The sequence below is a fragment of the Neoarius graeffei genome, chromosome 25 (assembly GCF_027579695.1).
Source record: "Neoarius graeffei isolate fNeoGra1 chromosome 25, fNeoGra1.pri, whole genome shotgun sequence".
Taxonomy (NCBI): domain Eukaryota; kingdom Metazoa; phylum Chordata; class Actinopteri; order Siluriformes; family Ariidae; genus Neoarius; species Neoarius graeffei.
The window spans coordinates 16,795,207-16,821,595 of record NC_083593.1 but is presented as its reverse complement, the minus strand read 5'-3'; the positions used below and the strand labels follow the sequence as shown (position 1 = coordinate 16,821,595).

The following is a 26,389-nucleotide window of genomic DNA, read 5'->3' as shown; positions in this document are numbered from 1 at the left end:
GATACGCTCGGCTCCGCAGGCATCCTGCGCTCCAAATCACTCCGCCCTGAACAGCGAGTGCCCTCTGGAGGGTGCGCACTCCGGCCTTGCGCAGCTCACAGAGCACGCGAGTGAAGTGAACAAGCTGTGATTCGGGACTGAGCCGCTGTGTGTGTGATCCCAGCGCACATCACTTACCACTTGCAAGTGGAAGGATGGCAAGCCTAAAGACAATCATAACTACACAATGATCAGTATTTGCATCAGTATTTTCATACTTTTATACTCTTTAATGAAAGGTGATACAAGGCGGAAGTCTGCGCCGTTTTTCAGCAGTCGCATCACATGACCAACGCCAGCAAATCAGGAAGGTGGATGTCACAGTGACGTTGTCCAATGAGACGCCAGCTAGAGCTCAGCACAGCGTATCCGCGTATCCTCAATGTTTACACAGCACCGGACCAGACACAATCTGGATTGAATACGTGGACGCTGGCGGATTCCCGTTTCCAGGCGGTTTAATGTAAACGGACAGTGCGTCCGCGAAGAAAACGAGACCGATACGGTCTAATGTAAACGTAGCCTGAACAACTCTCCTTAGGGTTGCTTTTGGTCCACTAGAGGATAAATCCCTGGAACCCCCCCACTAGTCAGACAGAACTGAAGAAGCCTTTCGGATGAGAGGTGAAACATCTTCAAGAATTTCAAGCAAGTCCAGTTGCCTTCTTTAGCACCAATGGTGTTCTCTTGCCCCAGTCTGAAGTGGGATGAAAATGAAAACCATGGTCTTGGATTTAGAGGTTCTCTCCCAGAAAAGAACAGGATGTTCCCTTCATGTGAGAGGCGAAACCTTGCTCCAGAGGTTAAATACCTTGGGATCCTCTTCATGACTAATGGAAAAAGGAGTGAAGATGCTCCCTGGTCAGCTCCCACCGGATGGAGACCCATTGGAGAAATCAACTTGTAGTTGGCTTGGGAATGTCTGGAGTCCCTCAGGAGGAGTTGGAATCTGTAGCCATGGATTGGGAAGTTTGGGTTGATGATCTTTGTCTTTTCCCACCATGACTGTCACCAGGAAAAGTTTTTAATAATGTGAATGAATATCCTCTGCCCTTAGTGTTAGGTTTCTGACCCCTCCAGAGCTGTTGGCAGGATACTTTTAGCTGTCAACATAGCAGTGTTTTGACAATCCTACTCAACACTACTCAACCTGATGCACTCGTACAAGTGTAACATCCACTAACGTGCCACTAGGATATAGTGGTTCCTTTCTACTAAAAGATGGGGAGATGAGGGCTGACACATTGTACGTAGCAACAGATGGCCTACAGTTAGTTACTGTATACTTTTGTACTGCACACACATGGCAGAATAACTAATTAAATACCTAGTGAGTGTAAATAGAGTATTGGTTGCATTAATTTTCTTGTGTTTTTTTTTTTTTCTTAAGTCTTGCTTTTATCAGAACGACCTCAATTTACATTCCCTTTAAATCCACTCCAGGACCTTGTCAATAACGGTGCTCAGGTGAGCATCTGTAACAAATATGGAGAAACCCCATTGGACAAAGCCAAGCCACACCTACGTGACCATCTAAAAGGTGATAAATCTGTTTGTGACGAGCTGTAGAACTGATGCAAAACTGAAATGCATTTAAATATGAAACACCATGTTGTAGTATGTTTATCACATTTTAATTTAAACATTGTTTGTTCAGAAATGGCTGAGAAGCAAGGACAAAATCTGACCAAAGTTCCCTTTAAGGACACCTTCTGGAAGGGCACAACCCGAACACGGCCACGTAAGTCCTCACTGTGTGAAAAACGTGGAAAATACAGTACCAGTCAAACATTTTGGACACACCTACCGTATTTTCTGGACTATAAGCCGCTACTTTTTTCCTAGGTTTTGAACCATGCGGCTTATGCAAAGGTGCGGCTATTCTGTGGATTTTTCTTCCACCGCTAGGGGCGCTCTAACCGGAAGTAGAATCAAAAATAAGATAGACGAAAAATCAATGCAAAGAAGAATTAGCAGATCTTTAGCAGATAGAACACGCACGACAAATTACTAACTGGTAATTATTTTCAAATCCAGCGAAGATGATTAAAGTGACTTGTGGTTTCAAACACAGGAGAAATGAAGGTAAATAAATACCGGTTATTTTCTCTTGGTTCTGTTCCGTTTTAATCAGCAAAGTTGCTGCCGTGTTAAAAGGCACTGTTCGGAAAGAATCTGTTCAGGTACATACATGTACATTTACAGTACAAAATCGTTCTGTACATGCAGTAAATATCTAATTTTTCAACATGGATATCTGCGGCTTATAGCCCGGTGCGGCTTGTATATCTTTTTTAAAAAAAAATTTTTAAAAATAGAGCGGATGCGGCTTATATACAGGTGCGCTCTATAGTCCAGAAAATACGGTACTCATTCACAGGTTTTCTGTATTTTGGCTTTTTTTTTTTTTTTAAACATTGTAGAATAATACTGAGGACATAAACTGAAATAACACATGGAATATATGTACTTATTGACTGAGTAGGAGAGCTGGCCGGGAAAATATCTGGCTTGAGGGCATGCCGTACAGACAGAGCGCAACGAAGTCCATACAAATGACCAAGAGCCAAGTATTTTCCCGTCCGTCCCGACCCAACTCAGTCAATAAGCGTTTTTATCACATGACCTTTTTGAACTAACATACACAGTGAAAAATATTGAACAACAGTGTGCGAAAAATGACTCAACTGAGCACAGTGATGGTGAATTTTATTATCTAGATGATTTATCAGACACGGACCTAATTGAACAAGCTGAAATTGTTGAAGAAAATGGGGGAAAAAAAGGTACTCTCGAGTGAAGAAATTCACTTGTTTATACAAGGACAACAAGAACAAAACACAGTTTAAAAAAAAAAGTACGACATGACCATTTTCAAAAGCTTTCTTGCTGAACTTGAGGAGGAAAGAGACATAAGCATGAGTGCAAGTTTTCCGGCATGTGCCGGAAGCTCCGGTTTTATCGGTTCTGAAAGTCATTTTTTCGGGGGGCGGGGTGGCCCTCTCACTGCCTCACTCTCAGCGTATTACTGGGTTACCGCGGGACAGTCTCTGCACGAGACAAATCTTTTCATCTCGTCTTCGCCACACACGCCGCTCACCGACGAGCGGTCCTGACTAGCCCGTTGTTTCACAGTGTTATACATGTGTGATATGTTTCATGCACGTAGCACGTTGTTCGACCAAATCAACACAGCTATTCCCATGAGTCGCAGTTTCTTTTGGTGCAAGTTAGAACGGTGATTTTGATTGGCTCACTGTTAACTGCTGTCCAATGAAACTTCAGCTTTTGTAATGAGCCTTATTTCGCTTCCCTCCCTTGCGACAGATCCAAGTGCTTTGCTTCTGGTTGCTGATCAAAATATGTCAAAATGAAGTTTTTATCGGAAGGCTCCAATACAAAAGAATTAGAAAAGACGTCTAGAAATAAATGGAGATAGGAATGGTTAAGCGAGTGTGACAAAAACGGTGACAAATGGGGAATATGGCTGAGAAAACCGGACGTCCCGGGAGTTGCGTATTGTGACTGCTGTTCAAAGACTATCAAGTACGGCTCCAGCGGGAAGAAGGGACTTAAGTCACGCCGATGAGACTAATCACTTTTCTGACTTTTGTGCTATCAGGGCTCGACATTAACAGTAGCCCGATTGCCCGGGGCAACCATTCAATAGATTCGGACAACCAGACTCTCACAAATGCTTGCCCGATCAGGCAACTACCCAAATATGTCAACTTGCGTGAAAAACGATGTTTCTTCATTCATATCATGATGAAATTCCATCACGATTTGCGATTGTTTGACTCGGAAAGACCGCGTCCATGTTATCATTACAGGATGTTCAACAACTAGTGGAATTCACATTTGCACATCGCGGGCTCGCAATGCAGTTTCCCGTTGCTAATAATTATCGCGTAGTGCATATTCAGTGTTCTATTCAGACCCTCCAGGATTTTGCGATGTTGCGATTTGCAACTTCAATGCAAATTCAACCAATCCCCGTGAATTCAGGGCGGTGTTGCAATTATATCCAATCACCGCAACTTTCCCACAAATTTGACCAATCGTTGGCGTCGTCTTGAGGTGACATTGACAAACTACCTTCCGCCTTACTTCCAGTGTTGCCAGATTGGGCGGTTTCAAGTGCATTTTGGGGGGTTTTGAACATATTTTGGGCTGGGAAATGTCAGCAGTATCTGGCAACACTGCTTACTTCCGTGTTTCCGTTCAAGAGAAGCGGCATGTGCGAGTCAGTGTTTATGTAGACTTAAATTCTGTTACTGAAAGTGTTATGTTTACAGTGAAGGACTGTGTGCACTTTATTTTTTTACTTAACACAAGAAATTAATGGATGCCAACATTTTTGCCAAAATGGTATTTTATTTTCCATTGTTTAGGCAGCTTCAGCATCATACTGTGAGATTCTGTTCAAATTGTTTTTTTTCTTCTATGAAGCCTGAGCCATTTATTTTATTAGTTTATAATTATTGTTTAATTTAGTCTTCAGGAGAGACTGCCTGCACACAGTACTAGTATTAATAGTTTTTTTTTTTCTTACATGAAAGCTGAGGCATTTATATTATATTTTAAGGTAACTTCATGTTGTGCTGTGAGGTTCTCTGCACTTTAACTTTTGAACCAACAGGTGCATTTGGATAAGTAAAGCCTATTTTTCTGCATTTTTGTAGTCCTGGTAATCTTTTATATTGGTAAAGTTGTTTATAGGACCATTTCTCAGTGTCTTTTTGTTTTTTTAATCAATAGTTTTTCAGTAATAACTTAATATTTAACATATCAATTTTAATCACAAAAAGAGAAAATCGCAACAGTTTCTCGCAACTTTCACTTCCTCCTGCAATGTAATCGCAACAAAAACCTAAAAAAACACCGCAACTTTCATTGCAATTTTTTGGAAACACCCCCCCCGCAACATCAGACATTTTAGCCCACAACAATCACAAAAAAGGCCCGCGGAATCCTGGGGGGACTGTCTATTGGTATGTCCTTCACTACATGACTAATTACCGCATTACTCGCACGGGGTGCTCGTGTCAATGCTTGTTGATACAGACAGTGTCTGAGAAGGTTGAATAATAAAAAAATAAAATAAACAAAGTCACAAACTTTGGCATTATGTCTGGTTTGGAGAAATTTGGTTTTAAAATAAACAAAGACAAGGAAGAGAAGAAAAAGAAAACTCAATCAAGCTCATCAGTGGATTCAAAGAAACTGTATGAGGTGAAAAGGCAAAGAACTGTTATTCCCAGCTGGTATTCAGAGTTCGGGCAACCAGATTTCTACATATTCAAAGGAAAAAGTATGTGATATTTGGGCAACCATGTTCTGAGTTCGGGCAACCAGATTTCTACAAATGGTTGCCTAAATGGGCAACCATGTCTCAAAGTTAACGTGGAGCCCTGGCTATGTAGTAATAAGTGAATTCAAAACATTTATTGGTGATTTAAATTGTCATCTGATATTGTGTGATGTGCAAATGCAATGTGCTTTCTTCTAGAATTGAAATTATTCATCACAAGTATCTGCTTTTATAAACTTTTTTTTTTGACATTTGATTACCTTTCAATTATTAAATAAAAGGTAGGTCTTGAATAGTCTGGCTAACGCGACTGCAAAGCTCTACGAGCTATTGGTCTGGCCAAGATATTAAGCCCAACCGTTTCCCAGAGCCCGTGGTTGACCCGCCTCCCTGAAATGCCTGTTTGCTACTGGTCGAAGCCAAAAAAGGCTGTGACGAAGCTTAAACCAATCACATCACTCTTTCCTCTGACGTATGTGACGCAACGGGGCTAACTGGTAGATTAAACCATAGACATCCTATTATTAAACTCTTACTGAAGCCGGTCGGAAGCAAGGCGAAAACGTCCTTCCTTTCAATAAATACCTCCAGGGCTGCTCTTTGCTCCGTTTTCAATGAGAACTTCCCGTTGAATGCTTTCAATACAGCATTCGTGAATGAAGCGCTTCCAGCATAGATTCTGTAAACAATCTATGGCTTCCGGTCGCAGTTCTACTACGTCAGTGCCTTGAACACGCCTCTACCCAGGGCCATTGGAGATGCTCAAAGTTGATTGGTTCCCGATTTTTCAGGAGCTTGGAAGAGCTGTAGATAGCTTGCCTGGCCAGACTAAGCTCGCAACAGGCCCTCGTGTTGCGTCATGCTTAGGATGGGCGGGCCCAGGCTAGGTCTTGAAATAAGTTTGTTAGCTTTTTTTTTTTTTTATATCATCTGTTCTAATGTGGTTGTTAGGCTGAAAACTCATTTGTAGTCAGTAATGGATTATAAAATATAGATATTTTTGTATATGGAAAAAGCTGAATCTTGTTTGCTAAAATCCAGGAGTTTCTGAGGATATCAAGACATGTGGCCCCTTATTTTAACTCAAGCTGTGTATATACTGTAAAAAAGGTATCACAGCAAAAGCATATTAAAAATGGTTGTTTCAACATTTAAATTAGTAGTTGCTAGATGTTTTGAAATATCAAGACTTGTACTTGAAATATTATTTCAGATGAACTGATGAAATGTATTAAACATTTGATGTGAATATGCAAATCATATAACTATTAATATTATAAATGTTTGCATGAGAGATGACCATTTTAACTTAAAATTTTTTTTCGAGCCCTAAGGAGGGCTCACCCCCCTTTGTAAACACCCCCCCATGGCTGCGCCATGCGCATCTGACTGTCAGACTTGTCAGGTTTTTGAAAATTTTATACTTGCACCCATGCATAAGTCATCCCCTCTAAGGAACTAGACAGCTTGCTATGTAGTTTCTGTATACAAACGAAGAAAAAAGGAAATTTAGACTACAAACCTGACACTTTTTTTGTCTTCCTTTTCGCAAAGTATTCAACACTACCTTAGCAACAACAGTAAGATAAGCATCCTGAAAGATGAGGATTTTAAAAATTCCAGGGAAGTCCTAGAATCCAAGCGCAGAGACCTCAGAAAAAATGGAAAAGGCAACAAACCAAATGCCTTGACTGGTGGCGCCGGTATTGATTGATTGATTTTTTTTGTTTGTTTGTTTGGTTGGTTGGTTTTTTTTTGAAGAAAATTATTTTAATAAAATTCTTTAAGAAGAATAAAGTTCACTTTCACTGTGCTTAGTTGTGTCGCTCATTTTTCAAAGCAACAATTCAGAGCAAAATGAATATGACAGAAGTGTGAGAAACGGGTCCAGGGCCGCATACGGCTTTTTCCGGACCGGGTTCAAAAGTCCGTATCTGCCCAGTCACTTGAAATCCGCCACAAATGGTTTTATTAAGAGCGTGTGCAGGTCCATTACAGGTCATGTGATAAATGGAATTATGTTGTACAAAAAATGTTTCATATTTTGGACTCTTAAAGTAGCCAGCATTGACCTTGATGACGCTTTGTGCACTGTTGGCATTATCTTAACTAGCTTCATCAGGTATTCACCTGAAATGCTTTCCTATTAACAGGAGTGCCTCGTCAAAAGTTAATTAGTGCAATTTCATGCCACTTTAATATGTTTTGAGATCCAGTAGTAAATAATAAGCATACAGTAAATAGCCCTATTCCACAACTGTAGTAATCCATATGATGTCAAGAACCGCTCGACTAAGTAAAGAGAAACGACATCCATCATTATTACTTTGACATGAAGTGTCTTTTAATTAATAAAGAAAAAGAGAACCATTGAATTAGCAGGTGTCCAAACTTTTGATCGGTACTGAATGTATTTAGGAGGCACTGTATGTGGAGTGTGTTCCTTGGGATTCTTCCCTTTGTGCACTTAAATGTGATCTCGGTGTAAGAGGTCTAAAATCAATGTATTGTTAAGGGTTGTTTTACAATCAGGGTACAAAGTTTGTGTCACAGGGGTCCAAAATTCAAATTTAAAAAAAAAAACTATAAGTCTGCACTTTTGGAAATTAATACACATATGAACATAAGCATGTGTAATAGTTTGTATTATAACAAGACTAAGTGTAGCTTTAAGCAGGGCTGGGAGAAACAAATGAAGTGATTCTCGGAGAGGACTTTTTTTTTTTTTTGACAATTCAGAATCCACTACTTCCATAGTGCTTTTAAATATAAGGCTGTAAGCTTTGTGTTAGTTGTCTCTAATATTTATGTCCCAATATCTTGACCACATTTTAGGATGAAAATAATCATTTTAGATATGTTATTTTATATTGAAAAATTAGCTGTCTCGGAGAGGACATTTTTGACACAATTACATACTAATTTGATCAAAATAGTCTGAAAACTTACTGGCATTCAACATTAAAACTTAACTATGTTTCCAGTGATATGGAACCAAATATTTGTTTTCTGGTATAAAGAATGATTTAAGTGCATCCCTTTTGGAGCTACCTGTGGTCAAAAAAGCACTTTTTCTAAATGACATGAGAATTTTGCTAAATATGACACACATTGCCATACATTCACCAAAAATAACGTTATCACCAAATTTTTTTTGCATGGTAAATAGAGCTATCACAGGGCTACAATAAACAACCAAGTTTATTTAGTCAAGCCTTTTGATATTGAAGATAATAAGTGTTAAATGTGATTTTTAGCTTGTGTACCCTGATTGTAAAACAACCCATAATGATTTAAAAAAAAAATGTATAGCCAGTCTAAGCACTTTTTATACATGCAATATTACTGAAAGCTTCTGAGGCTTTTTTTTTTTTTTTAAATGGAAGCTTATTTCCTAAAGGTTGGCATACATGGAGTGATTTTGGGCTGTCCCAGACAAAAGAAGACCAGCATGAAAGTAACATGCCAATATCTTTTGGTCATGGCTCTAAATCTGTGGTCCTATGTTGCCCTGTGTGAGAGGTTCAAAGATGACCGTCGTCACGGTCTTGCGACCAAAGATAGCCTGGGACAAAACTCTGACGGTGTCAGAAATTTAGCTTGACTATCTCACAATGCGATTGCTGCTACAACATGAGTCTGCTAAACAACCAATAGAAATGCAGCTTGAAATGACCCACTGATCAGCACATTCTTGTATATTGACTTGCTTTGTAGCCAACATTTCAGTAGGTGTTCTCATCGTACAGTCCATATACAACCCCGATTCCAAAAAAGTTGGGACAAAGTACAAGTTGTAAATAAAAACAGAATGCAATAATTTACAAATCTCAAAAACTGATCTTGTATTCACAATAGAACATAGACAACATATCAAATGTCGAAAGTGAGACATTTTGAAATTTCATGCCAAATATTGGCTCTTTTGAAATTTCATGACAGCAACACATCTCAAAAAAGTTGGGACAGGGGCAATAAGAGGCTGGAAAAGTTAGGTACAAAAAAGGAACAGCTGGAGGACCAAATTGCAACTCATTAGGTCAATTGGCAATAGGTCATTAACATGACTGGGTATAAAAAGAGCATCTTGGAGTGGCAGCGGCTCTCAGAAGTAAAGATGGGAAGAGGATCACCAATCCCACTAATTCTGCGCCGACAAATAGTGGAGCAATATCAGAAAGGAGTTCGACAGTGTAAAATTGCAAAGAGTTTGAACATATCATCAAAAGATTCAGAGAATCTGGAAGAATCTCTGTGCATAAGGGTCAAGGCCGGAAAACCATACTGGGTGCCCGTGATCTTCGGGCCCTTAGACGGCACTGCATCACATACAGGCATGCTTCTGTATTGGAAATCACAAAATGGGCTCAGGAATATTTCCAGAGAACATTATCTGTGAACACAATTCACCGTACCATCCGCCGTTGCCAGCTAAAACTCTATAGTTCAAAGAAGAAGCCGTATCTAAACATGATCCAGAAGCGCAGACATCATCTCTGGGCCAAGGCTCGTTTAAAATGGACTGTGGCAAAGTGGAAAACTGTTCTGTGGTCAGACGAATCAAAATTTGAAGTTCTTTATGGAAATCAGGGACACCGTGTCATTCGGACTAAAGAGGAGAAGGACGACCCAAGTTGTCATCAGCGCTCAGTTCAGAAGCCTGCATCTCTGATGGTATGGGGTTGCATTAGTGCGTGTGGCATGGGCAGCTTACACATCTGGAAAGACACCATCAATGCTGAAAGGTATATCCAGGTTCTAGAGCAACATATGCTCTCATCCAGACGACGTCTCTTTCAGGGAAGACCTTGCATTTTCCAACATGACAATGCCAAACCACATACTGCATCAATTACAGCATCATGGCTGCGTAGAAGAAGGGTCCGGGTACTGAACTGGCCAGCCTGCAGTCCAGATCTTTCACCCATAGAAAACATTTGGCGCATCATAAAACGGAAGATACGACAAAAAAGACCTAAGACAGTTGAGCAACTAGAATCCTACATTAGACAAGAATGGGTTAACATTCCTATCCCTAAACTTGAGCAACTTGTCTCCTCAGTCCCCAGACGTTTACAGACTGTTGTAAAGAGAAAAGGGGATGTCTCACAGTGGGAAACATGGCCTTGTCCCAACTTTTTTTGAGATGTGTTGTTATGAAATTTAAAATCACCTAATTTTTCTCTTTAAATGATACATTTTCTCAGTTTAAACATTTGATATGTCATCTATGTTCTATTCTGAATAAAATATGGAATTTTGAAACTTCCACATCATTGCATTCCGTTTTTATTTACAATTTGTACTTTGTCCCAACTTTTTTGGAATCGGGGTTGTACATGAAACTTAATGTCATACCCAAGTTTATTAGATCCATGTCGCACAGTGTTTGCCATGAACGTATGATTGCTGAAATGTCATCTATAGGTGCTATAAGACAGCTACAGTATAATACCATAACTTTGTTTCATGTTTAATAATCTTGCTTTTGTTTGTTTGTTTGAATTCTGTAGGCAATGGCACACTAAACAAACATGCCGGCATAGACTACAAACAGCTCTCGTTTATGGCCAAAATCAATGAAAATCACTCTGGAGAGGTGAGCCCATTTCTCTGTTCTAAACCTTACCTTTTGTATTTTGATTCTTTGGCTTTTTTATCCCCCACTGGCTTGAAAAACCCAAAAGGGGATTATGTCGTGGCTCCGTCCATCCATCCATCCATCCTGGGAAGGGTGCTCACCTTCTGAAATCAACTCCTCTCACACTTTTGGAGGAATTTCACGAAACAGGATTCTTTGTTATATGTCGGTAATACGCATATTGCAGTTCCATTAAATTGGGTCACATTTTACCAGAGTTACAGCCCTTGATGAACAAAATTATGCTTTGACAATTTCATGAGCGTGTGTTTTCCTTCTGAAATCAACTCCTCTCACAATTTGTGGAGGAATTTCACCAAACTTGGCAAAAGGCATTGTTTATATGTCAGTATTATGCATATTATTATTTTGTTCAATTTGGTCACATTTTACCAGAGTTACAGCCCTTGACTAACAGCCTTGTACTTTGACAATTTCATCAAGGTGTGCTTGCTTTCTGAAATCAACTTCCCTCGCAATTTTTATCCCCCGCTGGCCAAAAGGCCCGAAGGGGGATTATGTCATGGCGATGTCTGTCCCGGGAAGGGTGCTCACCTTCTGAAATCAACCCCTTCACGAAACTTGACAGGATTCTTTGTTATATGTCGGTAATATGCATATTGTAGTTTCGTTCAATTCAGTCACGTTTTACCAGAGTTATGGCAAAGTTGCCAGCGGGGGATATTTGTGCTCTCAGAGCATTCTTGTTTTAAAATGTCAAAGCCAAAGAATCTGACTTTTTTCAGAATTTTTGTTGCTTTACTCTCTCGGTGGTAGTTGTGGAAAGGCCGCTGGCAAGGGACAGAAATTGTGGTCAAGGTGCTCCATGTTCGGGATTGGACAACCAGAAAGAGTCGGGACTTTAATGAGGAATACCCCAAGCTGAGGTACACGTATACTTTTTCTAGGTAATCTGCAGCATCTATAGGAGGAAGGGGGAAGTGCACAAATCAAGTCTATTTTCAGATGATGTAAAGGAGGAGCTTTTAAAGGTCTTAAATGTTTAATATTTGCTTATAGGTCATTCCAGGTAAACCTATATTATGTGTAGCAAGTGTTCAAAATGGACGGGTATTAATAATAAGGATTACAGTGCTATACAAAGCCCTCCCATTTTGTTTTCGTATATATTTTGTCATTTCTCCCATTTCTGGCCTCCATATAGAAAGCTGATATTGATACTTGAGCTTTATCAAGCAAACTTGCTTTTAAATGTTTGTCTGCAAGCTGTGTCGTGTGTGTGTTGCCCCGCTGTAGAATCTTCTCCCATCCCAACGTGTTGCCCATGTTGGGGGCGTGTCAGTCACCCCCTGCTCCCCACCCCATCATCATCACACACTGGATGCCATATGGCTCCCTTTACAACGTGCTCCATGAGGGCACCAGTGAGTGAAATTTTTCAAGCACGCACAATCTGAATACAGACAGTCCAGTGAAAAAAAAATCAAGCTTTTTTTTTTTTTTTTGGAAGCTCTGTTAGAGGAAAGATGATGACTTCTGATCAGTTTTTGCTCTCACTTTTTAGACTTTGTGGTGGATCAGATGCAGGCAGTGAAGTTTGCGCTGGATATTGCATGTGGGATGGCCTTCCTTCACACACTGGAGCCCATGATTCCACGTCACTATCTCAACAGCAAGAGTGTCATGGTAAGCATGAAATCTACACAGAACAAATCATTTCTTGGTCTTAATAGTGCCAGTATATTTGATGAAGTCTGCAGGATCACAAATCAGGAAGTGTATACTATAGTATTGAAATGTACAAAGAGAACCAGTGAGTTTGTCTCGCCATCTAGTTTTGATTTGATTTTTTTTTTTTCCCTTCTAACACTTTCTGTCTAGTAGCAAGTCGGGCTGTCCAGTATTACACTGATCAGCCATAACATGATGAATACTGACAGGTGAAATGAATCACATTTGATTCTCTCCTTACAATGGCAAAGGGTGGGATATATTAGGGATATAAAAGTGAATTCTGACACCTTTCTGTTTTAGCCAACACTAACTTTTTTTTTAAGCAGTTTGTGCTACAGTAGCTCTTCTGTGGGGTTGGACCATATGGGCTCGCCTTCATGCCCCATGCAAATCAATGAGCATTCGACACCCATGGCCCTGTCGCCGGTTCACCGGTTGTTCTTTGGACCACTGCGTACCATTTTGGAGATGCTCAGACCCGGTCATCTAGCCATCACAATTTGACCCTTGATAAAGTCACTGATACCCCTTTTCCACCAAATCAGTTCCAGGGCCGGTTCGGGGCTGGTGCTGGTTCACAACTTGTTCAACTTGCGAGCCAGCTGAGAACCAGTTTGCTTTTCCATAGCTCGCGGAGCGACGTCATTACATCGCTGTATACATCAGTTACGTCGCTACATTTGCATAAACCTTGGCGCGAATATCGAAGCAAAAACAACACGGAAGCAGCAGCAGCAACAACAACAATAATAATAATAATAATGGATGACTTCGCGTTTGTACAGCTGCGGCTTATCGTCGCTTAAAAATGGCGATCTTTCGTGGTCTTGTTATTGTTGTTGGTCTTAACAACTCCCCCCCGACGTAAGCGGTTCTTTCCTCTGGCCCAGCAGAGAGTTGGTGCTAGCCTGGAACCGGTTTTTCTGGCCCCAGAGCCAGTTCTTTGTCAGTGGAAACAGAAAACCCGGTTCCAAACTAAGCACTGGCCCCGAACCAGCCCTGGAACTGCTTTGGTGGAAAAGGGGCATCAGATCCTTATGCTTGCCCATTTTTCCTGCTTCCAACACCTCAACTTCAAGAACTGACTGTTCAATTGCTGCCTCATATGTCCCACCCCATGACAGGTGCCACTGTAACAAGATAATCAATGTTATGCCTGATCGGTGTATAACACAAGTCCAGTTGCCTCTACTCAAAAGTCCCTTCTTACGCCATGTGGCGCATAGGGCGGCGCCAATCTCCGTTTCCATAAGCTAGGGTTACAGTGGGGAGCTAGTCCTCTGGTAACGGCGAGAGTTTGACTCCCCACTCGCATCTGTATTGCAGCAGATGGTCTTTGGTATGACCTGACCATGAGTAGAACTCACGATCTCCTGATCGAGAGGCGGACACGCTAACCACTAGGCCAACTCGCGGTTAAATGTCTAGTAGTAGCTGCCTCTCCTACTGGACATTTAAAATCCCTGATCTTTTTTCCTTTCCTTTCTAATGTACCAGCCAAGCTACTACTTCTTGCATCCCAATGCTTTATATCTTTTTAATTTTTTTTTTCCCCCATTGATGCCATGAACAGATAGATGAGGACATGACAGCCAGGATAAGCATGGCAGATGTGAAGTTCTCCTTCCAGTGTCCCGGCAGGATGTATTCTCCAGCATGGATGGCCCCTGAAGGTACCTCCCTTTCACTAGGCTCGTTCTTTAAGCTTTTTGTTTGTTTGTTTGTTTGTTTACCTAGTGTCCTTTTTCCATGTTCGCCCATCAGCTCTGCAGAAGAAGCCAGAGGAAATTAACAGGCGTTCTGCAGACATGTGGAGCTTTGCTGTGCTGCTGTGGGAACTGGTCACCAGAGAGGTACCATTCGCTGATCTCTCCAATATGGAGATTGGCATGAAGGTAAGAGAGTGGAGGCTGGGGGTGGTATGTGAATTTTCAGTAATTAATTGTTGCGGAATATACTGTTAATATTGAGAGATAAGGTTGCTCTCTGTGCAATAAATTGATTGATTAATGGGGTGTAGTTAATATTTATTCATAATAAAAAAAAATTTAACAGAACAGGAACAATACTTTCAGTTTTGACAAAGATTGGTAATGAGCACTTTTTAAAGGCTTTGTATACATTGTTGGCTAAAAAGATATTCAACCTTATTTTCCTTTTCTTCTATACAAGATTTAGTCTGGCTAACGCAACTTCAAAGCTCTGCGAGCATTGGTCTGGCAAAGCTATTAAGCCCAACCGTTTCCCAAAGCGTGTGGTTGACCCGCCTCCCTGAAATGCCTCAGTTTGCTATTGGTCGAAGCCAGAAAAGGCTGTGACGAAGCTTAAACCAATCACATCACTCGTTTCTCTGACGTATGTGACGCGACGGAAACTGCTTGAGTAACAGGAAGAAGATAAATACCTCCAGGGCTGCTCTTTGCTCCGTTTTCAATGAGAACTTCCCGTTGAATGCTTTCAATACAGCATCTACCGCTGTGTCAAAGGCTTGCCGCTGCTCCATGTTCGTAATGTTTCTAGTGAATGAAGCGCTTCCGGCATAGATTCTGTAAACAATCTATGGCTTCCGGTCGCAGTTCTACTACGTCACTGCCTTGAACACGCCTCTACCCAGGGCCGTTGGAGATGCTCAAAGTTGATTGGCTCCCGATTTTTCGGGAGCTTGGAAGAGCTGGAGATAGCTTGCCTTGCCAGACTAAGTTCGCAACAGCCCCCCGTGTTGCGTCTCACTTAGGATGGGCGGGCCCAGGCTATACAAGATTAACATTAGTCATTTTATCCCAAAAAGTACATATTGTTGAATGTTTTATGTTTTAGTTATCAGTTGAGGTTGTTTATCGAACTTGGTAAGGATTATACAATTGTTTTTCAGGCCCTGATAAATGAAAACCTAGAATTGAAGCAGGGTGTATTTTCTTATTTCTCATGACAGTATATTTGGCCCTAGTATAATTGTTTTTGCCTTTCAAATTTCAGTGTTGTAAACAGTTTTTCTGGTCTCTTAATTATTATCCCCCACCATGAAGTGCACAGGGGGATGTAGGAATGGAGTCCATCCGTCTGTTTCAACCTGGACAAGTTTTCTCAGAAACTACATCCATGAAACTTTGCGTGCTCGTATTGCTATTCGTGATCCAAGTTGAGTTCGGAAATCTTTTACAATTTAATTATTTTCTTCAGAGTTGTTATGGCCCTTATTGGACTTTGTACACGCGGACTCAATCTGGAAGTTTTCTCAGAAACTACGTAAGCTACATCAATGAAACTTTGAGTGCTCGTACTACTGAAAAGAGCTGGGTAGCGTTTTATGAAGATGTCCTAGCACTTACGACATCATAGGTCCATATTAAAGCAATGGGCTTGTAAGGGCATAAGTGTTGAGGTCTTCATAAAATGCTCGTGGCGGGGGATAGTCATGACCACGTCGTCTTGTTTTTATGTAAATCTCTGCATGATGTTTCTAACCCACAGCATATTTGAAATGTATTTTTCATCCACACCTTACTCATTTGTCCTCCAGGTGGCACTAGAAGGTCTGCGTCCCACCATCCCACCTGGCATCTCACCCCACATCTGCAAACTTATGAGAATCTGCATGAACGAAGATCCTGCCAAGAGGCCCAAATTCGACATGATTGTGCCCATCCTGGAGAAAATGCAAGACAAATAAAGAGCCCTGACTGTTCTCTCTACACACCTTTCTCCACTTAGTCTGTGCATCAACAACCTCTTCACTCTCTTCATGTGCTGATTGCACCAGTATTGCCTTAAACCCACCCTTCACCAAAGTGCTCTGTGTCACTAACCTTTCAGCAATGAAAGCATGCTTGTACTTTGTACATGTTGGACTGTTTGGTGTTCTCCTCGCAATCTCTCTTGTACTGTTCCTTGTGATACACAATCGGTGGATGATCGCGTATGTCCGTCTGCTCTGTGTAAAGGGTTTATGGAGATAAATATGGAATTATTTAAATGCCTCTTAATAGCCATAAATCAGCGTGCTGGTGATGAGAAGCTTGTGACACAGTGAATGTACTGTAACAACTACAATGTACCGTCTAACCACTAGTCCCTTAATTTCATTGTTCATCACCGTTGTCCTTCCTGGGGGCTATATTTCAGCATTATTAACTGTGCTTGTGAAGTCTTTCTTTAAATTGGAGTTTTTAAGCCTGCGCTATGTATATTTCTTAACTGTTGTGGCAAAGGGAGTACTCCTGTACTAGCTCCCTGCAAGAGAATTATATATGCAATGAATATTAAGTATTTGATCAAATACTTAATCATGTTATCTTTATTCCCCATTAATTTTAATATTTGTGCGCAAAAAGTGTTTCCTACCATACCCAAGTTTTTTTTTGTTGTTTTTTTTTTAAGATCTACTAAACAAACTTGCAACATCCAATAGCTTATCATGCAACTAGTTAACAAAATAGTGAAATTCCCAAAGCATCATAGTGAACTTTTTATTCATGTATGACTGCAGTTATTTTAAGAGGATTTCATGTTTTGGTCCAGGTCAGGAGGAAAGCTGCATTTTTTTTTTTTTTTTTCCCTGCTATGAATGCATGACTTTTGCTCTATTTCATCAACTGTTTGTTATTCAGTTTTCATTGTCCATGCTGTGTGTTGAAATGTAACTTCCTAAGCAATTTTCTACTGTCTGTATATCTATATATATGTTTTGAACATGGAGAGATGCATCTGGTAACCCATGAGTGCTTTGTTATGAACTTTTGCCACGCCAACACTACATGTATACACTAGCTGCACTGTTTCTGCTTTCACTGTCCAATGTGAGCTGCTCAGTGTTTAAGAGAGAAAATGATCATAAATGTCCCATATTATTTTAAAATACAATATATTTTAGATCAGTAACACGTTGTTTCTACTCTAGCTTTAAGTAAACCGCAGTTATGGGGAAGAGATCTGTGTCTTTTAAATTATCATGCTAGTTCTTCATTTCCAGCTGATACTTTGAATCAAATGTGTGTCCTTTTGTTGATCTTGTTTTGGACATTTGGGCGGTTTATATACATATTTTTCATGTGAACAGGAGTTTACAACCGAACAGAAAACAAGAACAAATAAAGTGTTTTGGCCTTGCTTAACACGATTTGTACGCCTGATCTTATTTAAACCATTTTCAAGAAGGTTTACTCTTTTTTTTTTTTTTTTTAATTCCTTATTCCTTGTTGATGAATCATTCTGAGATCTCGTGGTGAAGACGCTTGTCACGTGACCATAACAGGAAGCGGATGCGCGTTTGCTGGGCTACTCGGTTTTGTGTGCTAACCATAACTACGTTTTCTACATGAGAAAGAAAAGCCAGTTGTGTTTCATTAGCTCAGCAATGGCTATCATCTTCCTCGTAATGTTTGTGATGTATAGCACTTTAAATTCACACGTAAGTTCGTTTTGTTCATTCCTTTTAATGATATTTGTCTTTGGTGTTTAGTCCTAGCCTGATTCCGGTTGTTGGGTGCAGAACAGGCATCTAGATAACTGGTTAATGCTAAACAATTTAGTAATATAGAAAAAATACTCCTTTTAAATATCAGGAAATTAAGTTGTGTGTGGAAATATGACAATGCTTGTAAGGTGCAGTCTATCCATACTGCGCATGCGCAGGACGGCTTTCTAGCTAGTAATGACGTACCTGGGTAACTGAATCACTTAAAACGATTCTTTAAAGTGCCGGATCATTTCACTCGAAATGATTCATTGTTTACTGATTCACTTCTAAACGACCTGAACAAATCCAACCCTTCATACACTATCTGTTCATGTTGAGATATCCAGCTTCCCAAGACATCCCGAGCTGCTGTTTTCCAGTTTCCTTATTCATTTATTCACCTAGATGTTTTTGGACAGTTGGAGGAAACCGGAGAACCCTGAGGAAACTCATGGAACTCCACACAAACTCAAGTGTAGGATGGAACTGGGGATTGTGGAGCGGTGTGGCAGCAGTGCTTCTCACTGTGCTGCTCCGACATCCCATCCTTATTATTAATGTTCGAGATTTTTACCCTTGCTGTGTTTTGGCAGCTGGTGAGACCAAGGTGGATTTTTCACTATTTTCCTAACATCTGACATGTTTCATCAGTTAAACTGGGATGAGTTAAGTCTTAACCATGCTAAAATACAGTGGTGCTTGAAAGTTTGTGAACCCATTAGAATTTTCTATATTTCTGCATAAATATGACCTAAAACAACACCAGATTTTCACACAAGTCCTAAAAGTAGATAAACAGAACCCAGTTAAACAAATGAGACAAAAATATTATACTTGGTCATTTATTTATTGAGGAAAATGATCCAATATTACATATCTCTGAGTGGCAAAAGTATGTGAACCTTTGTTTTCAGTATCTGGTGTGACCCTCTTGTGCAGCAACTAAACGTTTCCGGTAACTGCTGATCAGTCCTGCACACCGGCTTGGAGGAATTTTAGCCCATTCCTCCATACAGAACAGCTTCAACTCTGGGATGTTGGTGGGTTTCCTCACATGAACTGCTCGCTTCAGGTCCTTCCACAACATTTCGATTGGATTAAGGCCAGGACTTTGACTTGGCCATTCCAAAACATTCACTTTATTCTTCTTTAACCATTCTTTGGTAGAACGATTTGTGTGCTTAGGGTCGTTGTCTTGCTGCATGACCCACCTTCTCTTGAGATTCAGTTCATGGACAGATGTCCTGACATTTTCCTTTAGAATTCACTGGTATTATTCAGAATTCATTGTTCCATCAATGATGGCAAGCCGTCCTGGCTCAAACCATGATACTACCACCACCATGTTTCAAGGTTCTTATGCTGGAATGCAGTGTTTTCCTTTCTCCAAACATAGCTAACGCCTCTCATTTAAACCAAAAAGTTCTATTTTGGTCTCATCCATCCACAAAACATTTTTCCAATAGCCCTCTGTCTTGTCCATGTGATCTTTAGCAAACTGCAGATGAGCAGCAATGTTCTTTTTGGAGAGCAGTGGCTTTCTCCTTGCAACCCTGCCATGTACACCATTGTTGTTCAGTGTTCTCCTGATGGTGGACTCATGAACATTAACATTAGCCAATGTGAGGGAGGCCTTCAGTTGCTTAGAAGTTACCCTTGGGTCCTTTGTGACCTCACCAACTATTACACGCCTTGCTCTTGGAGTGATCTTTGTTGGTCAACCACTCCTGGGGAGGGTAACAATGGTCTTGAATTTCCTCCATTTGTACACAATCTGTCTGACTGTGGATTGGTGGAGTCCAAACTCTTGAGAGATGGTTTTGTAACCTTTTCCAGCCTGATGAGCATCAACAACGCTTTTTCTAAGGTCCTCAGAAATCTCCTTTGTTCGTGCCATGATACACTTCCACAAACGTGTGTTGTGAAGATCAGACTTTGATAGAGCCCTGTTCTTTAAATAAAACAGGGTGCCCACTCACACCTGATTGTTATCCCATTGATTGAAAACACCTGATTCTAATTTCACCTTCAAATTCACTGCTAATCCTAGAGGTTCACATACTTTTGCCACTCACAGATGAGCAATATTAGATCATTTTCCTCAATAAATAAACTGAGGAAACATGGTGGTGGTAGTATCATGGTTTGGGCCTGTTTTGCTGCATCTGGGCCAGGACGGCTTACCATCATTGATGGAACAATGAATTCTGAATTATACCAGTGAATTCTAAAGGAAAATGTCAGGAAATCTGTCCATGAACTGAATCTCAAGAGAAGGTGGGTCATGCAGCAAGACAACGATCCTAAGCACACAAGTCATTCTGCCAAAGAATAGTTAAAGAAGAATAAAGTTAATGTTTTGGAATGGCCAAGTCAAAGTCCTGGCCTTAATCCAATCGAAATGTTGTGGAAGGACCTGAAGCGAGCAGTTCATGTGAGGAAACCCACCAACATCCCAGAGTTGAAGCTGTTCTGTACGGAGGAACGGGCTAAAATTCCTCCAAACGTTCAGCTGCAGTTATTGCTGCACAAGGGGGTCACACCAGATACTGAAAGCAAAGGTTCACATACTTTTGCCACTCAGAGATATGTAATATTGGCTCATTTTCCTCAATAAATAAATGACCAAGTAGAATATTTTTGTCTCATTTGTTTAACTGGGTTCTCTTTATCTACTTTTAGGACTTGCGTGAAAATCTGATGATGTTTTAGGTCATATTTATGCAGAAATATAGACAATTCTAAAGGGTTCACAAACTTTCAAGCACCACTGTATGCAGAATTCCACGTCTCCCATAACCTGGGACGGAACAGTACCGTCACATATTTTAATGTGGTGTCACGTATTTTCTTATATTTGCTTTCCAGGTTTTTATATGCTATTCCGTCCCGCAATACCATTTTTGTTAAATTTATTTACAGAATGTATGATCTTACCTTTTTTGTTCCAGTTTCACAGAGACATCCGTCACGTCCACCATTTTATTAATCGGTATTTCCATTAGTCATCCCGCCTTTCTAGATGAACCTGTCCCGTCACGTATGATAAATAAAGTTAGAAGAAAAACTAAATGTATTGTTTAGTTGTTTTATTGTCAAAACATATAACTTAACTACTATTTATTCATCTATTTTACAATTTCTTGCCTCTTCCCCTACCTCCACCTTTTCGTTTCTTCAACTGACATTGTATACATTTCAAGTTCTTATCTTTTTCGATCTGCGCTTCTGTTTTATGACCCACGTTTTCACAATCAGTGTGAAACCACATTTTACATACATTGCGCATAAAATACAAATTTGAATCTTCTGGTAGCTTACAACTACAGTAAAGCCTTTCTACATGAATGGTTCTATATCTATCAGTTTTCTTAACAATTTTATGTGGGATCATGGTCAAGAGTTTGTTTTACATACAAGTATGTAAGTGCTCTCTCATGACCCAAACATCATGCTCGACAGTACACGGGTCAATGCCATGTAAAATACTGACACAGTTTGCTATGGCAAATACACCACAGGAATTAGTATCAGGTTGGGATTGAACATCTGCAGATTTCAAAATTAGTGACACTGATGACACTGGGGCGGCACGGTGGTGTAGTGGTTAGCGCCATCGCCTCACAGCAAGAAGGTCCTGGGTTCGAGCCCCGGGGCCGGCGAGAGCCTTTCTGTGTGGAGTTTGCATGTTCTCCCCGTGTCCGCGTGGGTTTCCTCCGGGTGCTCCGGTTTCCCCCACAGTCCAAAGACATGCAGGTTAGGTTAACTGGTGACTCTAAATTGACCGTAGGTGTGAATGTGAGTGTGAATGGTTGTCTGTGTCTATGTGTCAGCCCTGTGATGACCTGGCGACTTGTCCAGGGTGTACCCCGCCTTTCGCCCGTAGTCAGCTGGGATAGGCTCCAGCTTGCCTGCGACCCTGTAGAAGGATAAAGCGGCTACAGATAATGAGATGAGATGAGATGATGACACTGGTCTTGCAAACTGAGCCACACTTCTTAAACATGTTAACCTGAGATAGTTGCCTCCTCCACTGTCTAACACGTCAACATCTCCATCATGACGGTTAAACTGGAGACAACTATCCAGTGAGAACCCATCCCAACAGGATGGCACTCGTTCCGCCACACGGGATTTCTTTGTGACATCACATCGAGGTATATTCCTTAATTGGAGTTTCAGGCTTTTAGATCAATTGCGATTGAAAATATCGTGAATATAACGTTAATACAATGTGACGGGATATAATCGTACTGGCTAATCAAAGAATACATGGCAGAGATACGTGTGAGTACAAGATGTTAAGTATGAAACCCCTGAATATTTAGAAAACGTAACGTTATTGTAATGTACCGTCCCGTTCCGGTTCATACTTTCCGTACCGGGTTATGGGAGACACCCAGAATTCCAGTCTGTTACGTCTGAATGAAAGAAATGTTTGAGTCGCTTGTTCCATCTTCACATGGTGGTGTATGGTTGGAAATTTCAGGAAGGGGGAATTTGTATAACAGAAACCAGTGGAGAGACAGAGACCTGTGTTTCATATTATAACAAGTGTTGCCAGGCAAAACAAACCTCGCCCGGTAGCACTTATGATGAATATGAAGGAAGATATCGCGAAAAAACTATTTTGACCTTGTGTGTGAACATACTTGGCCAGTAAACATGGTTCTGATTCTTTGCTGCTCTCAGCCAATCAGAACACACCGTACTGCTCTCGCACCATACTACGCGATTGTTACATTCTTACAGCACGATGACTTAGCGGCTAGCGTCTCTATATGAAGCAGTAGCCACAAAGACCTTGATCGGATGACCCCCAACATTTTGGAGGCTCTATTTGAGACCAACGCCCCTCTATCCTGAAAGTTTCATGAAGATTGGTCCAGCCGTTTTCCCATAATATCATTAACAAACAAAGAAACCCCACCGAAAACAATACCTCACCCCACTTACTCCGTAGCGGGCGAGGTAATGAATGTTCAGGGGGGAAATAAGGGGAACAATTATATTACATGGTATTTAGCAGACACTCTTATCCAGTGGGACGTAAAACATACCCGGAGCAGTTGGGGTTTAGGGGTCCAGGGAATTGAACCAGCAATCTTTTGATCCCAAAGCTGCTTCTCTAACCATTAAACCAACACTTTCATTCTGAAATTCATTCTTCTGTCCCGCTAGTAGCTCTTCCTCACAAAGCTGACTGCTGTCTCTCTGCTTTCTCTCCTGTTGATTCTTCTAAAGCAGGGGTGTCAAACCTGATCCATAAAGGGCCGTGTGGCTGCAAGTTTTCATTCCAGCCATGCAGCAGCACCCTGATTTGGCTTATTCAATCAACTGACACACCCACCCTTTAATCAAGGGTGGGTGTGGCTGCAAGTATTTGACTGTGTGAAGACAGTTCAGTTGATTGAATGAGCCAAGTCAGGTGTGCTGCTGCATGGCTGGAATGAAAACCTGCAGCCACAAGGCCCTTTATGGATCAGGTTTGACACCCCTGTTCTAAAGTATCGGAAATTATGACTAAGTCCTCCTCATGTTTGTTGGACCCTGCACCCACTGCACTTCTTAAATCTTGTGTATCTGCTATCTCCCCTTATATTGCTCATTTGATTAATCAGTGTTTTGCTTTAGGCACTGTTCCCATCTCCCTCAAAATTGCTTCAGTTACACCAATACTAAAGAAACCTGGTCTAGATTCTCTTTCACTGTCCAATTACAGACCCATTTCAAATCTCCCTTTTCTAGCTAAAGTAATGGAGCGAGTTGTAGCCTCTCAGCTTCATACTTTCCTTGCTCATAATGATCTCTACGAACCTTTTCAGTCAGGCTTTCGCAATATGCATAGCACTGAATCTGCTCTCTTAAGAGTTGTTAATGACCTCCTGCTCTCAACTGATGCTGGTCATCTCAATGTCCTTGTTCTCTTGGACCTCACAGCTGCCTTTGACACCATACATCATGAGAGACTCATTTCCAGACTATCTTCTTTTGGTATTACTGGCTTAGCTTTATCCTGGTTTCAGTCATATCTAGCAAACAGGCAACAGTTTATTTCTATTGGTGTTCATAAATCATCCACTGCTACTATTGCTCAAGGTGTGCCTCAGGGTTCTGTCCTTGGTCCCCTTCTTTTTATATTATATGTTTCTCCTATAGGCCAGATTATTCGTAACCATGGCCTTAACTTTCATTATGCTGATGATATTCAAATCTACATCACTATCACCCCTTCCATACCCTCTGTTCAGCTGCTAAGGACTTGCATCACTGACCTTAAGCAATGGCTGCATAAAAACTGCCCTAAACTTAATGCTGGCAAAACGGAGGTTCTATTAGTAGGTACCAAAAGACAGGTTCAGAATTTCTCCAGTTTTACTATTGATGTTGATGGTGTGTCTATTCATCCTTCCCAAGTTATAAAAAACCTTGGAGTTCTCTTTGACTCCACCCTTACGTTTGAACCCCATCTTAAACTAATTACTAAGAATGCTTTCTTTCACCTCCGCAATATTGCACGTCTCGCCCCTTTTCTCTTGGAAACTGATGCCAATATGTTGGTCAATGCGTTTATTTTTTCTCGCCTTGACTATTGCAATTTTCTCTTTTATGGTCTCCCTGCCACATTGCTCAATCGCCTGCAGTACATCCAAAACTCAGCAGCAAGAGTCCTCACACTCGCCAAGCGCACTGCTCACATCACTCCTGTTTTACAGCAACTGCACTGGTTGCCAGTTATCTCCCGGATCAAATACAAAATCTTGCTTTTAACCTATAAAGCTCTTCATGGTTTTGCTCCTTCCTATCTCTGTGAGCTAATTCATCTGTACTGTCCCTCCCGCTCCCTCAGATCTTCTGTCTGTGGACTTCTGACTGTTCCACGTTTTAAATTGGCATCTATGGGTGGCAGATCATTTAGTGTTGCTGCTCTTAAACTTTGGAACTCGTTACCACAATCACTTCGTGACTGTTCCACTCTCTCTTCCTTCAAAGCTCACTTGAAAACTTTTCTCTTTACCTCACACTACTCTTCCTAGTTTTTTTTTTTTGGTGGTGGTAACTCTTTTGTAAAGCGTCCTTGGGTTTGTGAAAGGCGCTGTATAAATTGAAATTATTATTATTATTATTATTATTATTATTATTAACCATAGCTCTTTCACAGACAAACGAGCAAAATGACATGGAGACTTTCTTTAAATCACTCATTCGTTTGCATGCAGCAATGGATGGGTAAATGGGTGACTTAATTAAGAAACATCCCTCTGTTATTAAGGCCCGAGCACCGTTCGGTGCAAAGACCCTATTGTTTTTCGAAGGATGATTCTTCTTCTTATTATTTTTTTTTCTGTCGCGCTGGGCTTTTTTTGAGGCATTTCCCATGCACAAAAACTCATGAAATTTGATAGACACATCAGTCATTGTAACCACTTCTCAGCCACAGATGTTTGGCCCCGGGCGTGGCCCAGGGACTTCATAGCACCCCCTAATGTCATGGAGTCCTTGGATTGGCATATAGTTTCAGCTACGCATACCAAATTCGGTACGTATGTAGTTCGTCCCAAGACGAACAACTTTCATATATACATTGCATTAGCCACGCCCAACAGGAAGTGAGGTAATTGGGCTTATATGCGTTTGGACATATGGTCATTTTTAACGTACTCCTCCTAGACGGTTCATCAGATTCATGTCAAACTTGGCAAACACGATGCCAAGATATTGCTGATGTTGAATTGCGAAGGGGTTTTTTGATATGTTGTAATATGTTGAAATGGCAATATTATGAATTTTAATACTCGCCACATAAACAGGAAATGTGTCATGAAGTCATAATGCATTTAATGATTTGGCTGAAACCTTTCAGGTTATTAGAGAATGTGATTATTATGACTAGATGCCCAATATGCCTGTCTGGTATAGCGCCACCAACTGACCAAGGAAAGAATAGGGTTTTGAGTATGTGTGTTTTGTCACATGATGAATTTTAACATACTCCTCCTAGACGGTTCATGAGATTCATGTGAAATTTGTTATACGTGATGCCAAGATGTCGCTGATATTAAATTGCGAAGGGATTTTTGATATCTTGTAATATGTTGAAATGGCCTTATGATTTTAATATCTTGCCATATAAACAGGAAACGTGTCAGAAAGCCACAGTGCATTGACTGTATGGTCGGACACTTCTTCAATAGATATTATGATTGTTATGATAACCTGACGCCCAATGGGCCTGCCTGTTATA

The 26,389-nt window shown here is 40.8% G+C and overlaps 2 protein-coding genes across 2 annotated transcripts in view; both read left to right on the top strand.

The window, feature by feature from the left end:
- ilk (integrin-linked kinase) overlaps positions 1-17,800 on the top strand; it is an 88,813-nt gene extending 71,013 nt beyond the window's left edge. Inside the window, exons 5-13 of the mRNA XM_060909667.1 lie at positions 1,483-1,579; positions 1,697-1,780; positions 10,867-10,952; positions 11,772-11,881; positions 12,252-12,379; positions 12,520-12,641; positions 14,263-14,362; positions 14,454-14,584; positions 16,210-17,800. Of these exons, the coding sequence (XP_060765650.1) occupies positions 1,483-1,579; positions 1,697-1,780; positions 10,867-10,952; positions 11,772-11,881; positions 12,252-12,379; positions 12,520-12,641; positions 14,263-14,362; positions 14,454-14,584; positions 16,210-16,359 (1,008 nt within the window). The 3' untranslated portion in view covers positions 16,360-17,800. The remainder of the gene's footprint in view (positions 1-1,482; positions 1,580-1,696; positions 1,781-10,866; positions 10,953-11,771; positions 11,882-12,251; positions 12,380-12,519; positions 12,642-14,262; positions 14,363-14,453; positions 14,585-16,209) is intronic.
- A 143-nt stretch (positions 17,801-17,943) lies between these two features.
- Positions 17,944-26,389, top strand: part of LOC132873063 (NHL repeat-containing protein 3-like) — a 31,295-nt gene continuing 22,849 nt past the window's right edge. The window contains exon 1 of the mRNA XM_060908282.1: positions 17,944-18,096. Coding sequence (XP_060764265.1) covers positions 18,004-18,096 — 93 coding nt within the window. The 5' untranslated portion in view covers positions 17,944-18,003. The remainder of the gene's footprint in view (positions 18,097-26,389) is intronic.